General features: G+C 36.8%; 2 protein-coding genes across 11 annotated transcripts; both read right to left on the bottom strand.

Moving 5' to 3' along the window:
• Positions 1-799: 799 nt before the first annotated feature.
• LOC106080636 (solute carrier family 52, riboflavin transporter, member 3-A) lies at positions 800-9825 on the bottom strand. 10 transcript variants are annotated; one of them, XM_013242055.2, is made up of 5 exons: positions 9745-9825; positions 9206-9278; positions 8888-9132; positions 1662-2868; positions 802-1599 (listed from the first exon to the last, which is right to left on the bottom strand). In XM_013242055.2, the coding sequence occupies exons 2-5, from the start codon at positions 9206-9208 to the stop codon at positions 1402-1404; spliced, it is 1653 nt and encodes a 550-aa protein (XP_013097509.1). In that variant the 5' UTR covers positions 9209-9278; positions 9745-9825; the 3' UTR covers positions 802-1401. The 10 variants fall into 10 exon arrangements, with proteins under 10 accessions (XP_013097517.1, XP_013097516.1, XP_013097509.1 ...); XM_013242052.2 differs by having other exon boundaries at positions 9206-9307; positions 9669-9807; XM_013242059.2 differs by having other exon boundaries at positions 8888-9158; positions 9669-9807.
• Positions 9826-11750: 1925 nt separating this feature from the next.
• Positions 11751-14855, bottom strand: LOC106080625 (ferrochelatase, mitochondrial). Its single transcript, XM_013242039.2, has 6 exons — positions 14655-14855; positions 14178-14577; positions 13615-13716; positions 13237-13558; positions 13057-13173; positions 11751-12059 (listed from the first exon to the last, which is right to left on the bottom strand). The coding sequence occupies exons 1-6, from the start codon at positions 14683-14685 to the stop codon at positions 11862-11864; spliced, it is 1170 nt and encodes a 389-aa protein (XP_013097493.2). The 5' UTR covers positions 14686-14855; the 3' UTR covers positions 11751-11861.
• Between the last annotated feature and the right edge of the window lie 2649 nt (positions 14856-17504).

Here is a 17504-nt window from a genome sequence, read left to right as displayed (position 1 = left end):
GCTTGGCAAATTGTTCTTTCCATATCCTAAGCGCACTTTCCATCTCTGTTACTAGATTTCCTTCTTAAGCTCTACTGGAGGATATGACTGTACTAAAGCCATCAGTTGGTGATGTTTAATTCTTTGATAGAAATTCCGAGCTTCATTCAAACTCCTGAACAATTCTATTCTTTCACACTCACGTCTTTTCATTTCTTGCTTCTTTCTGCGCAATTTTGGCTGTAGGGTTGCTCCGCATTCTTGGCTTCAGTACCACTTCAGCACTCCTTGTTCTGGCATTAGTTTCATGGGCAGGAATTTTGATACCCGTGTACCGATTTGCATTTTCTAGTATGGGTACTACCATTTGAAAATCTCGTGGCGATCCGATACTCAGTAACAAGTGCCTTTGCAACCTGACATAGGAGAGACATTAGCCTATATGACCCCCTTCGATCTAGCTGCAGCAATCTGGCCACTTCAATTGGAGATTTAGGTTGCTCTACACATTGTGAACCAAACATCTGAAGGCGTGGCCTTCAATCAGATCTGCGAATACGCCAGATGGCTTAATTTTTATTTATATATCTTAAATTCGGCAGCCGCAATTCATTAACATTTTTCTATTGCCCATAGTAAGTATGGTCCAAATATTCTCTATTTTGATTTCCCTCTTCTAAACATTTGCTTTCTGCATTGCTAAGCATAATGATATATCAAAAACTGTAATTTTTTTTAAATTATATATGATATACATGAGTAATTCTTTATTTTAACATATTCTTATTTGCTTTTAATAATTTATATAGGAATATTTTTATTTTTAAGGATATCACATAATTAAAAATTTGCAAATTAGAACAAGAAAAAACAAACAACATGTAAACGAATTTAAATTGAAGAAAACTCATGACAAGATTTGTACTTTGGGATTTCCGAAAATATATAAAATTAAAAATAACTTGAGGAATAACTTGGACCTGCTTGGTTTAACCTTTGATAGTGAACAAATTGGATTTGCTCAAATCTTTGGAGATGACAAAAAGGAAATTTACAAAATATTACCATGAACATTATTGGTTATTGCGAAATGAACTATATAAAGTCGCATTCTATTATGGATGACATTGCATATACAGTTCAGGCTAGGAACTACAAATATATGTTCTTACTATAACAACACTTCAGCTGCAAGATTAAAAAATGCTTGAGCCTCTCTCGGATTTGTAGTGTTTTGAATAGGGCGTTCAAGTACCCGCTTTATACAGCCCTAGGATTTGTAAAAAACTGTTAAAAGTACAGCCCAACCATATTCTGTAAATTTGAATGTGGTACAAAACTATTTAAATATCCGTTTGCAGTTAAAAAAATATTTACATTTCCTATAACCAAATACAATAAATAGACGAGCAACAACCTATTTCAGCAATCATCATAGGCAGCAGTAAAACTGTTTGTATAGTTGATCAGCAGGAATATAAGCACAGAGCCAATCAGTGAGCCTAGTTGGGATAAACCACCAGTCCAAACTAAAGATTTACCGCCTTGAGAACGCATGACTGTGGATATGCTCAATTTTATGTAGCTAACCAAACCAACCAGCAAAGTCCATGTTATTATCTGCAAATATGTAGAAAATTGGGAAACTCTTTTTTATACTCTAGGCTTCTCTCTGTACATACCACTAAAACAGATCCAATTGTGGTACCATGCAATGGGGGAAAAGGGCTCATGGCAGCTGTGACAAAGACATATACCGCTAATATGCCTGCCAAACTGGTCAATGTTAGAATACTGCGCACCGATGTATGGGGCAAAAATATGGCCAAAAAGCAAGCCACTGGATTTGCAATCACACTTAAGGTGGCCGACAGATGATACGCCTGACCACCGTATGGCAGGCAGGAATAGGATTGTATGCTATTGAAAATACCATTGGCGAAGAAGCACACCACCGCAATCAGCATTAGTAGGGACACATAAACTTGTGAGGATATAACTGGTGCAAGATCTGAAGTTTTGTTTTCATTACTATTCGTATCCACTGACTTATTTTCAATGACCTCGGGAGATGTAGACTTCGTGGGCGTCTCGTCCCTCTCATATTGATAATCATTGCCTTGGCCCACTTTGACGGCAGCGTATTGTTTTTTGGCCAACTTCAACCGGTCCAGCAAAGTAAAGCCCAGACAGCTCATTAGCATTACTACGAATACAAATATAAAAAAATCTTTTGTACCAAAGCGAGGAGGCGGCACGTATTTCTCATAAACGTTCTCTCCCGTCTCGGTGACGTTGACCAAAATGCATTCTGCAGTGCCGCCAATGCCCTGAATTAAGGCCACTACACTGGGCAGCAGTCCACTTAGACCTTCTCCCATGAAATAGGTTACCAAATAGATTTCCTTGAATCGTCCCATGTAGGGCATAAAAAGCACTGAACTCGTGCATGCAGTGAACGCTGTAGAAATTGTCAATGCAAACAGGGCTACGCTGTGCTGTTCACCAAATATCTTTGCGGTTTTGTCATAGAAAAATGCTGTTAATATGGCCGACAGTGTCCCAGTGGCCAGCAGTATATAGATCATGGGGGCATCATTTTTTTTGCAAAACTTTTGTATGAGTGTGTATGTAAGGGGTCCCAAATTGCCAATTTGCACCATCACACTGAGATATGAAGGCAAGCTCCAGCCCTCGGGGGCCACCTCTACCAACAATGGCAATTGTATAAATGTGCCATTAATGCCAACCCAGGTGCCAATGCCGAAAAGAATGGCAAGAATGTCCACAATAATACTACGATTCTCCAGAATTTTAAATCCCATATTGACGGTCATGTTGGGCTTCTCTCGATGCAGGAGAGAACTCACCTCTGACGGTTCAATTGACCTAAAACAAGCAAAACAAATTCAAATTATTTAGCCAAAAATTGATGTATCTTTAACGTTTAATGCATACTGATATCTTAAATATAACTTTCGCATTGTGATTAACATCTTGGCTGTTGTAACAAGCGAAAGATGGCTGCGAACAAATAAACTACTATTGCTAGCAAGAGATTAACAATGACGATGCTGTGCATGCCATGCATACCCCTGCCGCTGACTCTTGACGATAGAAAATTACAACATTGAGATAAGGCTCTCCAAACATACATTGTGTCTCAATAGGTGGGTAGTTGTATTGTAGTTTAATGACTTAATGTACCCATGGCATGATAGTGTTTATCTATTTTCCTAACCCTTTTAATTGGGGACAAAGAATGATATTGTTTATTGCAGAATAGGCTCTAACTTTTCAATAGTTATTAGAAACCATATTTTCATTTTATTTCGCTTATAAATGCAATTCAAATAACGTTTGAAAGTTTTTTTTCATAGTACATTTATTGCTTGACTCAAGAAATCAACTCGGTTGCTAGTGTCAGGCAGTAAAACCGCCTATTCAAATCACTAAAAAATTGTACGATAAATCCATTTTTTATTAAAACTGAGAATCGGATTTAACAATTCAGCTTAAAATCTTATTATCTACTTAGGCGGCCGAGACTAAATCAATGACTCCAACGTCGAAGAGAGTAAATTCCTCCTTGGGCTTCGGCCTTGTGTCTTCTACTACAATTTCCAACACGACTTTTACACTTTTGTATGCCCGTCAGGTTTTTTTTTCTAAAGACTTGTTTCTTGTTGTTGTATCCACATTTGTATGTGAAGGTGGAGATCCTCATCAAGTTCTTCTGGGCGAACAAGTTCGTTCCGGTCTATACGACTGATCACCGCGAGAACAAGATGATTTTTGGGGATTTGCAAGTGCAAATTTGCCCATGAACATTCCATTAAGGAACAGGGGCAAACATCATTGAGTGCTGTCCGATTCAAGATTCAAGTTCAAGGGCCTTATTTTTATGGCCGAGTTCGAACGGCGTGCCGCATTGCGACACCTCCTTGGGGAGAAGTTTTTACATGGCATAGTACCTCACAAATGTTTTTCTGATGTTCTCGCCAGGATTCGAACCCAGGCGTTCAACGTCATAGGCAGACATGCTTACCTCTGCGCTACGGTAGTCACCGTATTTGAAGGTTATTAAAGGTGCCAATATCTCGCCTTGTCGTGTCGAGCATTATAGGCACTCAGTATTTGAGACTCTTCCCTCGACTGCAGTTGCAGCTACTCCATATGCAGCTCCCAACTAAGACTCTCGTGTTTTCAAACCTAAAATTATCGAAAGTTAAACTGTTTGCCGAAAAGAATAACAGTTTCTTTGTCTGTATCAATAAGGAACCTCTAAAAAGGAAATTTTAAGTCAGGAATTCCGTGATACTTACAAAATCCCTAATTGTTTTCAATACCACCCTGTTAAGTTGGTTCATGTCTGGTATTGTGTCTCCACCTCAGTGCCGGTATCTGTTAGACACGAAAGCCGTCTTATCATCTTCCCCGCATGCCCTACACATGCTATCACTTGCCGCACCGATTTTACATAAGTGAGCTCGTAGTCCTATGTGTCCCGTTATAATACCAACGACGTTATGATACAGAGGATTTTCGCCGTCCTACCGACCGTTTCGCTGTTCAACAAGGTTGCTTGCGCATTCGACGTCCACTCCCTTAATTCGGACTTCGTCGACCCAAAAGGCTACGAGTTAACCAAGTTTATTGACGGCAGTCCTCTGGCCTTCACCGCCAAATCGTCTGCCCTTTCATTTCCCTTACTTCGTTATGGCCCGGAAACCAAACGATGTGGATTTTGCCATCCTCGAAAAATGGCGCGAACTAGTAACATACTCAAAATCAGAGTTGCACTAATCACTGAATATTTTGTTGCTGAGCTTGCACCCTCCTCCTTATAGAAGTTTTCAAAAACATCACATCTTCAAAATGAGTTCACCTATAATGGCTGGTACCGTGATTGTTTGGCCTATTCATTTTTTTTTTCGGCAAGTAACTTTTCCTTCTTTTATGTTATTTTCCAGTAAACAAAAGGGAATAAGTAATATGCACGTAGAGGAAAAGCACGGGAGGGGACAGAATGTGCTCTAAACCTGACCCAACTCCGAGTTAAAGAGCTAAAGCATAGACCGGGGATTTTCCTTGTTGAGGGTCTGTATGTCGTCTTCTCGAAAAGTGATCTCTGGGCGGGGAGTAACAATATCTCTCAGGACCTTTAACAAACGCGGATGGGTTAAGTTAGTTGGATGCATCGGGACAAAAATCTCCATTGAGTACCGGGTTACACTAAATACTGCTACGGAAAGCGATCAATCAAATCTCTTTCTTACACTGCAAGACTGTTCGTTACCTTACCGTCCGGTTGTTATTGCCCTTATGGCAATTTTCAATGTAAACCCCCCGGCCCACTTCCGTCAATCCAAGACTGTGCCGATCAATCCAAGACTGTATCAGATCGGAAACATCTTCCCTTCCTTCCAGGTTTCCTATCGTCGCCTCGATTATACCGTGATGGTATGAGCTGCTCCGATCCTCAATCCATTCTCCCATCGCCTCGGATATCTAGTATAGTCTCCAGTGCCCTAGTGGGCGTGGTCCTCATCGCTCCAACTATGCCAAGGCAACATGTTTCTTAACGTGTTGTATGGTCCTTATGTTGAACTTTTTCTTCATAACAGTCCACCAAACTACTGAGGCGTAAGTAAATATTGGTCTAATCAAGCTACTGTGAAGCCAGTGGACTATCCTCGGATTCAGGCCCCATTTCGAGCCTACGGCCCGTCTAAATAGTGCCTTCTCAGTACGCTTCTGAATGTAACGATTCCAATTCAGTTTCCTGTCCAAGATCACACCTAAGTATTTGACCTTGTCAGATATCGAAAAATAGCCATGGGACACACAATTTATCCACCTGTTCCTTAGCATATGGTTTATCCAGTCTCTAAGGACTGGGTTTACCCGGTACTGGTCTAAGGATTGGATCAGTGTGTCGGTTCGCACATTGTTAAAAGCCCCCTCGATTTTTCAATGCATACCGCCAGGGTGTACGTTTTGGCATCGAAGGATTTATACACAACATCGTACAGGGCAGTCTCCACCGACCTTCCCTTGACAAAGGCATGCTGTATGTATTTGAGCAGTTCGCTGGATGTCCTACGCTCTATCGTGGTGTCCACAATACGTTCCATGGATTTGAGTAGAAAGGACGCAAGGTTTTAGGGTCTGTAGACCTTTGGTGTCGTAAAACTTGCCTTGCCTGGCTTGGGTATAAACACCACCCTTGCCTCCTGCCAGGCTTTCGGAGTATATGCAAGTCCTAGGCACACTGTGAAAATATTGCCTAGATGAGGCGCCAGATTGTCTGCCTTTTTCTGTATTAACGCCGGAAATATTCCATCCGGTCCGGGTGACTTAAATGGTTTGAAGCTTCTCAAGGATTACTTCATCATAAGTTACGTAATTATAAACCTTCGATCAATGTCATTGTTCCAAGATTGAAAAATGGGTTTTCATCAAAATCCTCAACATGTCCTCCGCACTTACAAATGGTCTTTATTTACGCGAAAAAAAACTGGAATCTCGAAAAATTCTTATATTTTATTTTTATCAACGTCATTTTTGGCACCAAACTCCCCAGTTTTGGGCTTCTTCATATGTACAGCATATTTGAACAAATAAGTTTAAAAAAGACAAAAGAAGCGTAAATAATACAATGAACAAAAGAAAACTATACGGAATGTTTTTTTATTTGGCACCTGCATATTTGTTCATATAAAATTTAGAAACAAAATTCCATAACATTTATATTCACTTTTTATGTCGCATTGTTGTTGTTTTAGAAAAAAAACACCTCCGCTATCTTTTACATATTTGGATGAAGTAAAAATATTTTGTTCGAACTTAGTTTTAAGTTCGGCAGGGTCGAATCTTATATACCCTCCATAGTGAATTAGTCATTTCACATTCGCAATAGAAGTCCAAATGCTAATTTTTTCCAATTTAGTTAAAAATTGGAGCTTTAAGGGGGATATCGATCTATTTTAAAGCTTTTTTAGAATATGGACTGATGTTAATCAGTTACCATGAAGGTTGGTAGTAATAACAGAATATTAAATGACAAATTTCAGTTAATTCAGCTAAAGGTTGCATATTTCAGGTAGTCAAACAGTCGATTTATATTGGATCTTTGCTAGGTAAGGACCGCCAACCATTACCTGTCCCACTTTGGCAAAAAAGCTGCAATTTTCGCCTTTGTTAAGTAAACATCTTAACTGAAATAAAATATTTTTCTGCATTTGCTAGCTTTACGAGTGCCATAAACAGTACTAATGCGCCGATTGATAAAAGATTACGTCGTTTCATTTTAAGCGAAGCATTTGAAATCATATTTTGATAAGCAACAATGTTAAAATTAAAAATGTATTTGACTTTAGAATTAAAAAATTGGGCAATAGCGATAAGATGTATGAAAATTTGACAAAAGTTTATATCATTTTTAATAGCCACAACAACAAGATTTAATGTGCAGTGTCTGCATTTGAAAGTTTATTTGAATCGATGTGCTAATTGTTACTAGCAATAACGTACTGATGCAAATTGGACATGATAAGCGTATACGGCATAGCCAGATTTAAGTCAAATTAGCAATAGGTTATGTTAAAGTGGTCGTCTAATTATAACCACTTAAACCATTTATGTCCACGGTGGAACCAGTGTAGCGACAGACTACAGTAGCGAAGCCAGTAGGCTGGCTAAAGAAAAAGCAAGCCGCAGTCTACAGAAAAGAAAAATCAGTTATTTCCTTTCAATTCAACAGAAAAAAAAGATCGAGCTGTAAGGAAAGACCCAAGGAAAATAGAACAAATTATTTGTCGACTCTTAAAATTACTTGGACAGTAAACTTAATTGAAAAAAAATTCGCAGTATGATCTTAACTCGATTATTCGTTTAAATAGAAAAGAAGCATATTGGTTTGAAAACAAAGCTTCAAAAGGCAGAATAGGGTCTATAGTGTGATTTTAGTAACAGTTTCGTGTGTTTCTCGTGGTGCTTACAAATACACCCAACACTAGGCTGTATACATTAAAAAAAAGTGCTTTAAACGGAGATTAAAACGCTACAAAACGAGCGAAGGAAAAGAACTAAACTGGACCGAAGAACTTCGCTAGTAAATTAAACTATCTACCTATTTTCAGGATACCAGGTGTAACGATAAAATTTTTGTGAAAATATCTTTTATTGATTGAAATGACACAAATGTGTGGAGTAATATGACCATCTTTTGCCTGACTGTTGCTTTGAGTCGGTCAAAAAACTATTTACAAACTGCACGAATGTAATCTTCCAGTATATCGGTCCTTTCCCGTACATTGGTTTTCTTTAGTTACTCCGCATAGAGCATTCCATTAGACAGTTTTCAGTGGTGATCAGCCCCTCACTAAAGGCTGTAACATTTGAAAATATCGCCATTCAATCTAAGCTTAAAATACTAAACGCTTGACACGAACCGCACTTGTTTTAAATGTAACAACAATAACACTTTACCATTATAATAGAAATGTTCTACGATCACCGTCATTCATAAGAACTCATGTACATTATATTGATCAATTTCACTGCTTCAACATTTCGTCGGTTTTTTCAAAATAATCATAGACTCTCAAGGTTTTTCTTATTTTTTTTTTTCATACATCATGAAGGCAAAACAACATGGGCATATAATCTACACCAATAGTGATGGTGTTCTCAATTTATTAAATGACCATCAATTTAATCAATTTTGGAAAAACGAATGCTTTCGTTTGTTTGTTACGTCAGGAGAACAATTATGCGGCCCGGCCAGCTTGAACACAGAATCGTAAAGAGAACATTTTAAATACACTATGCGTAACCATATTATAACAAATTACTTTTTGTTACTGATTTTAAAATTTTGAATATTTGCAAATTTTATACATACCCGTCGCGATAGAGTCTTGGTGTGAAGGCAGCGGCTGTTAAAAAATTATTGTCAGTTGATGTCAACAACGACGACGGTATGGAGTAAACTGGTTGTTGGTTAGTTTCATATTCAATTCCATTGTCTTGAGTGAGCGATGTTATTCGAGAGGTGCTTATATTGTAAATTGTTGTGTCGGTGTCTCGCTCTTCGTTGGAGTTATCTTTACCGGTGGAATTCATGAGTAAATTGAGCACCAATAGCAGCTATAAGAGTTTAAAGTTTGTCTGCACTAAGATAAGATTAATAATAGCAAATTCAGCGTATTTTTTATTTTACCATCAATTGGCAAAAAAATGTAGCGTCAGTCTTAGTTCGTTGGAGATGGGGAACGGATCTTGTGTCACCTCAACTGCAATGAGAAGAAATATAAGAAAAAACCTTTTTTAGGTTTTTAGTAATTAAAGCTCTGTTACAACGCACACACACACACACACCAAAATATACATAGCTAAAATATGCGAATGAATGACTCTTTCGACGATGGATGGTTTCATAACACATGATTCAAGTTCAAATTACATTTAAAAGAAAATACAAAATTTCACATTTTTTCCAAAAACTATTATTATAACGACGTACAGTAAAAAAAAAACACTTTTATTCAATCAATGATAACTTTTTTATAGTATTTTGAATTAAACTGAAATATGAAGAGTAGATAAAACCATATGCCGCAGAATTGTTTTAAACGTACCGCCGACAACCATTCTACCATATAATGATATTATTGTACTCTTACCTGTTGATTTCCATCATCTCCTGAATAAATTAATTTCCCAAAGAGGTTTATAAAATTGTAGTAAATGCCTGCTTACGTTTTTGTTTATTTTGCATAAAGTTGCCCAGTAGCCCCCTGACCCTTTTTCAACTTCAGAAAAACAAAAACCATGTGTGAGGGTTGCCAATGCATTCTTTTATTTGCATGAATGCTTAAAATGCCGTTACATGTTTGACAGTTGCAAATTTCCCTACAATAACGGCGAATGTCGTTGGACGGTCTAGGAGAGAGATTTTCTTGTGGCGTTTAAAAATAGCGCTATTTACGTTTTTATTGCAAAATATATGCTGAATGTAATTTATTCCCCTTTGTTGTGTATAGATGCAAGATTTTTGTTTGTCGTCCCATAGAATATGGTATATTTCGCAACCAATTAATACAAATTGATGACACGGCATGGGGAAATAATAACAAGTGGTCTCATTTGTATAACAACCAGAAATCATATGGTGCAATCAGCCATCTCATCGTCAAGTCTCATTTCGAATATTATATTTGCTGTGTATTATTGTGTTGCCCAAAAAGTAATTGCGGATTTTTCATATAGTCGGCGTTGACAAATTTTTTCACAGCTTGTGACTCTGTAATTGCATTCTTTCTTCTGTCAGTTATCAGCTGTTACTTTTAGCTTGCTTTAGAAAAAAAGTGTAACAAAAGTATATTTGATTAAAGTTCATTCTAAGTTTTATTAAAAATGCATTTACTTTCTTTTAAAAAAATCCGCAATTACTTTTTGGGCAACCCAATATTAAAGGTGGTCTCATTTGTACAACAGCCACAAATCATATGGTGCAATCCGCGATTTTGCCATCTAGCTGATCGACGGTTTGCCAACACACACAAAGAAATTTGCGTGCGTGTGCGTACATGAGCAGAGAATATGCGAGAAAGAAAATGACAACAAATAGAATGCAAACCAGAACTGATATCTTAATACCGTCAAACCTGACCGGCTGTTAACAGCTGTTCGCGTAAACGTTAAATCTGCCTTGAGGGTTAGCAAAGCAAAGAATCACACTTTATGCTATGTCTATACTGACTTGTTTCGCTTCACTGGTTTTGGGAAACAAACTCAACCGTTTACATCAGTGGAGATGTTTTGCAAATTTAATTTTTTTACACTCCAAATAAAATTTTATGGAAGCTTATTGTAAAAATTTATTTTGTCTTGTGACGACAATTTGATTTTTATTATTGACATTTGTTATTGGTATTTTTGCACTAATCACTGATTTTGACAGATAGTACATTCAATATTTGTTGTTGGGCAACTGCCACTACCTGTAAATGTTAAATATCACCAAAGCAAACAAAAAACACCACTTCACGTATGGTAATACAGAATGTCGCTCGAGTTTAATCGTCATACAGGGTGGCTGATGAAAGCCGCTACCAAAAAAAAATGTAATAACTTTTTTTCTATTTAATAATAATAATTTAATAATTAATTTAATTAATTAATTAATTAATTTAATTAATAATAATTTAATAATTAATTTAATAATTTAATTTAACATGAATAAAAGAAAAATGTATTCCATACACCGAAAAAAAAATGTAGCAATATTCATCATTGTAGCAATATTCATCAGCCACCCTGTAGGTAGTTGCTTTTGTGAGATTTGTTTGTATAAATGCATTTTTATGCGCGCGCAAAGTATGTAAATAAATATTGGGTTGCCCGATTGCGGATTTTTTAAAAGAATTGCGGATTTTTTAAAAGAAAGAAAATGCATTTTTAATAAAACTTGAATGAACTTTAATCAAATATACTTTTTTTCTAAAGCAAGCTAAAAGTAACAGCTGATAACTGACAGAAGAAAGAATGCAATTACAGAGTCACAAGCTGTGAAAAAAATTTTCAACGCCGACTATATGAAAAATCCGCAATTACTTTTTGGGCAACCCAATATGTCTAAACGTTGCTTTAACCAACGCAGTGGTGACTTTGTAAACATCAAAACATAAATACGTTACTAATCCCTCAGAACAAACGAGTGTTGGCATCCCCGAATAATTTTATTATCCCGCTTACCATTTTTTTTTAATATGTAGTGCGTTTATTTTTTTTTTTAATAATCCCTCCACGACGATTGCAGTTAAGTGTATATAACAATTTAATAAATATAAAAATCATTGAGTAAAGCTGGAAAGTTAACGTGAACAGAGATGTTTATACCATTTCTTGCTGTCACGGCAACGAGAATTTACACACATGGGACAGCGCATCAAAAATTTAGGATTAACATTTTGACCTTCTTTCAAGTGATCTGCTACAATAGAACTTAAAGCCTTTATAAATAGAGGATGGTCGTTTGGTGTGGCGGCACGGCGAATTTCTTGAACTCCAACCTACAAGGGAAGAGGTAAATATTAATTAAAATTTTTGGGACTTTAGAAATTCTATAGCAATAATAGCAAAGGAAACCATAATGTATAGACGTCTGCGATTATATAGGTGTGAGCACCACACAGGCTGGAACAGAGACGTCCGGTTTCGAGCGGAGAGTCTCAGTGAGAGGTCGGGCGGCATCGGCTCCTGTACAACTACAGAGTGCTTATGATACTCGATATGACAAGGTGAATTATAAGCGCCTTTAAATAACCAATGGCCACCCTGTTTCCGCTGTGATCGGTCTTTTGGACCAAAACGAGCTTGCAAACATTCAGGAGCTTGACGAGGCTCGCCACCTCCACATGAGAATGTGGCTACAACAACAACAACTTAATAGATAAGACGCCGAACAAAGCACTCTAGTGTGGACCCAATTAAAAAAAAAAGAATAAAACCTTAAATTTTTCATTTTTGCTTACAAACGCCCTAAACAACATCGTAACCACATTCGTATATGGAGGTGGTGATACTCGACAAGCTCCATTGGTAGGCAAGCTCGTTCCGGTACATAGGACCGATTGCCGCGAGAAAGTTGTGGCCATTTGTTAATTAAAGACGCCAATACTTCGCTTTGTCATAGCGAACATCACAGGCACGTGTTATTTAAAAAAAAGAGCCGGAGCCGCCCGGCCTCTCAATGATGCTCTTCATTTGATGCCGCTGACATATGCCAGAGCATTCCACTGTCCGCAACCTGTGGATGCGCCCGATATCTCTCAGCTGATTTTTTCCAATCTGTGCGGTGCTTACAGTTAACCCGTGCGTGCCATAATATACACTCGAAAATGGCGTATGAATAAAACTTTCATTTATTGGGCTGTGGTATGGTATTTGTTTTCGTCCATTTTGAGACTATTTATGTTATGAATGCTTAATTAGCAAAACTGTTATCGCACGAATCAGCACAAAAAATAGTAATTTTTATTTTGCTAACGTTATTTTAACACTTCTTACCTCTTTGGCCAGCTCATCACAGTATTCAATATCCAATTCATGCAAAGTTTCAATGTGTTCATTTACAAATGCAATTGGCACTAGAATGAAATTTTTCAGTCCTTGTTTCACATATCCCTAAATATATAACAAAAATGAATTGCAGTATATTGTTAAGTACAACACAATAATTTGTGTTACCTTAATGGCATCATCGGTAGCCGGTGCTAGCCAAGGCAAGGGTCCCACCTTAGACTGCCAAGCTAAACTATAAGGATTACAGTATCCCAACTCTTGCATAACCATTTGCACGGAAGCACCAATTTCTGAGGGATAGGGATCGCCACGATTTACTGCTTTCAATGGTAGGGAGTGAGCAGTGAAGAGTATAACAACTTCATTCCGCTTTGTTTCACAGAATTTATCTAATTCTTCGCGTATGCGTTCAGCAAAAGTTTTAATTAGCAGGGGATTACTTCCCCATCTATCAATGACACTCCATTTGATGTTCGAAGGAGGAGATCTATAAAATCCATAAATCCGTGTAAAATGTTAGATTTTTAAAATATTTGTGCATACCTTTTTTTATAATGCTGATATATTGAATTAAAACTGGAACCAGATGTAGCACAGCTATATTGTGGGTACTGAGAAAACAGTACTAAACGCTCAGGACCATCTCTAACCAGAAACAAATGAAGTATAATGTTAAGTTGTTATGTTATAGGTACATAATATATGATTCTTTCTAAATTTACATTGCACTCGAAAAAAAATTTTATTTGATGACCAGTTTTTAGTCTCTGAATATGCTACGCAAATGTGAACTAAAATCCTGGAATCTTTTAGTTTGTTTTTGCTATGAATCGGCATCAATAAAAATTAACGTGGGTAAAATTTTGGGGGTTTTTAAATCATAATGGATTCGTAATGAATTTTAAGAACATTTTCCAGGTAATAATCATGAGTCTAACATAAAAACCGAACTTTTGGATTTTAACAGTAAATTGGGAAATTTTGAAAAATATTGTACTGAAAACTGATGTTTGTCATTTTACGAGTTCAACCTCTTGGTGAGTGTTCCTAGGCCCATTTAAATGGCCCACTGTAATGCAAATAGATCTACTCATACCACTATTTACTTTTCAATTCTTGCCAATGTGTCTTCGGTTAACGGGTTCACGTATCGAAATCCTACATAATGCTTATGGGGCGCTGTTTCTGGTGATATACGATCCAACTCCTTACACATTAATTCGCCTTGCAATTCCGTCCATTTCAGTATGGGAGAACCACCGCCAATTTCTTTATATTTCTTTTGCACTTCCGGCGTACGTCGCTGTGCTATCCATGGACCCAATTTGCTTTGTACCGGCAATTGTATCATATCACGGTCTGTCATGATACGTAACAAATAATCATGCACTTGATCGGTTGTCTGCGGTCCACCCATGTTTAACATAAGCACAGCTGTTTTCGGTTTATCATAGTTCCTGGCTGTTGTACTGAAGTTGACCCATTTTGTGAATGTCTTCGAAAGACCTTTAGATAAAAGTAGGGGTTAATGTTGCTGACTTAATGGATGTGCTTATTTGCATATTGACAAAGTATGCACTTACCGGAAAATTGTTTTCCTTTAGCGGCCAACATTTTCAAATGCAGTAGTATTGAGATTTTAGTTTATCAACTATTTTTACAGTCTTATATGTAAATATGAATATTTATGGACAAAAACCATAAATGAATTAATTATTTATGAAACTTTTTATTTTTTTATTCAACTTCTTTGCAAGAAGACGATGCAACACGATAGACAATTGTATGAAAGTCGACTATCGATTAATCGACTTTTTATGTAAAAAGGTCGAAGTCGACTTTTACTAAATAAAAAAGTCGAATAATCGATTTAAAGCCAAAAAAAGTAAAAAAAACGAAAAATGGAAAAAAGTCGAAATGGAATTAGTTTCAAGTCAATTTTTGCCGCCGGATTCTTCGACTATTTTTTTAGTTATGGTTGCAGTAGCTACAAAAGTGATCTTTATAGGGAAAAATACGCAAAATAACACGAAATGGAGCGTTTTAAAAAAAATAGTAAAAACCCCGTTTACACTGCTCATTAAAACCGGATTTAAGGCTCTCGCCAGCTGATTTTATAAGGGGAAAACAGATGATCGAGCCATTAAATCCGTATTTAAAGGGTAGTGTAAACGGGGTTTAAAACCAAACTTTTTATTATTAGGTATTAGAGAGTAAAATATGAAAATGATAGGGATGTTTTATTTACCCACTAAAGCTGAGTATTCTGTTCAAGTTTTTAGGCGGAATGCTGTCAAACTCCATATAAAAACGGGCTAAAAATAGGCGGAAAAGTATTACTCTGCTTCTAGTGAGAAAAATGGAAAAAAACTATTATAGTGGCAACACTTGAAACTATTGTCGGCATAATTTTTGTTTGTTTTGTTGATTTCGCGGGTTCGTTTTTCTTAATTTACTAACATGGCGAAACGATTAAAGGTGGTCTCATTTGTGCAACGACCACAAATCATATGGTGCAATGCGCCATCAAGCTGATCGACGTTTTGCCAACACACACAAAGAAATTTGTGTGTGTGTGTGTGTGTGTGTGTGTGTGTGTGTGCCTATACATGTGCATACATGAGCAGAGAATATGCGAGAAAGAAGATAAGAAACACGAGAAGGCAAACAAAAATCTGTCATCTTAATACCGTCAAACCTGGCCGGCTGTTAACAGCTGTTCGCGTGAGACCACCTTTTTAAATACGCCTAGATAGGTAAAACAATAAGTGCTGATAAAAAAAACGTGTTTAAAATTTCAGCGGCTATTCCGAAAGCAGAATAGAATACCAACCCTAAGGGGATTTTCTCGCTAAGTTTGTATGGGGAAAATTCCCATATAGCTAAGGCTCTAGTACACGGCATGAAGATGTCTTATGACATGTCAAATTTAGCACATGTTGAGTTGTACACGGCATGTAGATGTCTTATGACATGTCAAATTTAGCATATGTCGTGATATAAACGAAACTAACATATGAAAATCACCTTTCAAAATAGCACATGTAATTTTCAAATGTAAAACCAGCTTTTGCTTAAATTTTTAGGTTATGTCATACGCAAATAATATGCAGGCGTGATAGCAAAAATGACGAATCGAATGTAAATTGACAATTTGCAAACATTTTCAATTACATGTGAATACAAAAAGTGATATGTCATAAGACATCTACATGCCGTGTAATAGCGCCTTAAGCGGCTAATCTTATTGCTGTTTATTTAAAGATATGGTGTCATAATTTAATTTGAATGACAAAACTTAAAGAGGAAGAACGCAACACTGACTAAACGTTCTGAAGTGGCAAAAATGCTAAGAATTTTAATAAAATTACTTTTTTGAACAGGTTTTTTTCTGCGCTTTTTTTCTCTATTCAATTTATTTTTTAGCCAATAAATAAAGAAAAACGAACCATTAAAACATAAAAAAATGATGATGGCGATGGTAGTATTGGTAAAGATTGCTGCTTTAACTTTTTTTCCATTTTCCTCACTATAAGCAGAGTACTACTTTTCAGCTTGTTTTTAGCCAACGTTCCGCCGACGTTTTTTTATATGGAACTTGACGGCATTCCGCTCAAAAAACTGAACTAAATACTAGGCTTAAGCCAGCGAATCCGAATTAAAACTTTGGTTCAAGTACCCAGGGGGCAGCTTCAACCTCAAAACTCCTCCAAGCAGACATATTGGAGTTAATGTCAATATGGGTCTCAAATGAAAGGTATTGGGGTTAAGATTACGAATATGGTATAAAAAACAAGTCAAAGTAAGGAGAGTCGCACTACCTCCAAAAATCCCTCAATTTTGGCAAATTAGCCGATCATTGCTATATGGGTCTCAAATCAATGGTAGTTGGGATAAGGTTACGAGTATGATATTAAAATGTGTATCTGAATATTATAATAGCTGATTAAGCCTTTTGAACTTAGGTTCAACTTAGAGCATGGCTCTCTGGCAAGACGAAAATAGGAACTAAGGTTCCGACAAAAAAAAAAAAAAAAACAAGTAGTTTTATGACGACTTGTGAACTTAGGTTCATTTTATACACCCTTTCTCGCATAATGGCTGCAGTGGATACTTACATTGATATTGAATAAGAGACAAAAAAAAGGCGGGAGATATTAAGTTTTTCGAATTTTATTTATGAGAGTATGGAGCGTGTTTCGTTCTTGAGGGGGAATTCGAAAGAGGAATTGGTTTTTAGTGGAGTTCGCAGGCTACCTCATCAAGAGAAGAAAGAAGAAGAAGAGGTTTCGCCCTCTTACAATAGTGATCTTATTCTTCTCTAAAACCACTTTGACATTTCAATTTACGGCATTTGTCACTCATGGTAATTTCGTTAGGGGTAGATTTTTGTTGTTGTAAACCCCTATGGCAGTCAAAAATGGTGAAAGGGC

This window comes from Stomoxys calcitrans, chromosome 2 (genome assembly GCF_963082655.1).
Source record: "Stomoxys calcitrans chromosome 2, idStoCalc2.1, whole genome shotgun sequence".
NCBI lineage: Eukaryota > Metazoa > Arthropoda > Insecta > Diptera > Muscidae > Stomoxys > Stomoxys calcitrans.
Note: the sequence above shows the minus strand (reverse complement) of the source record. Positions and strands in the feature narration are given on the sequence as shown.

Coding starts and splice junctions, on each gene's coding strand:
- LOC106080625 (XM_013242039.2), bottom strand. CDS start 14,685: ATGTTGGCCGCTAAAGGAAAACAATTTTCCG. Junction 14,578..14,654: donor TAAAGGAAAACAATTTTCCG/GTAAGTGCATAC, acceptor TTTTATCTAAAG/GTCTTTCGAAGACATTCACA. Junction 13,174..13,236: donor CTACCGATGATGCCATTAAG/GTAACACAAATT, acceptor TTATATATTTAG/GGATATGTGAAACAAGGACT.
- LOC106080636 (XM_013242055.2), bottom strand. Junction 2,869..8,887: donor CCAAGACTCTATCGCGACGG/GTATGTATAAAA, acceptor TGCTTGTTTTAG/GTCAATTGAACCGTCAGAGG. Junction 1,600..1,661: donor CAATTGGATCTGTTTTAGTG/GTATGTACAGAG, acceptor ACATATTTGCAG/ATAATAACATGGACTTTGCT.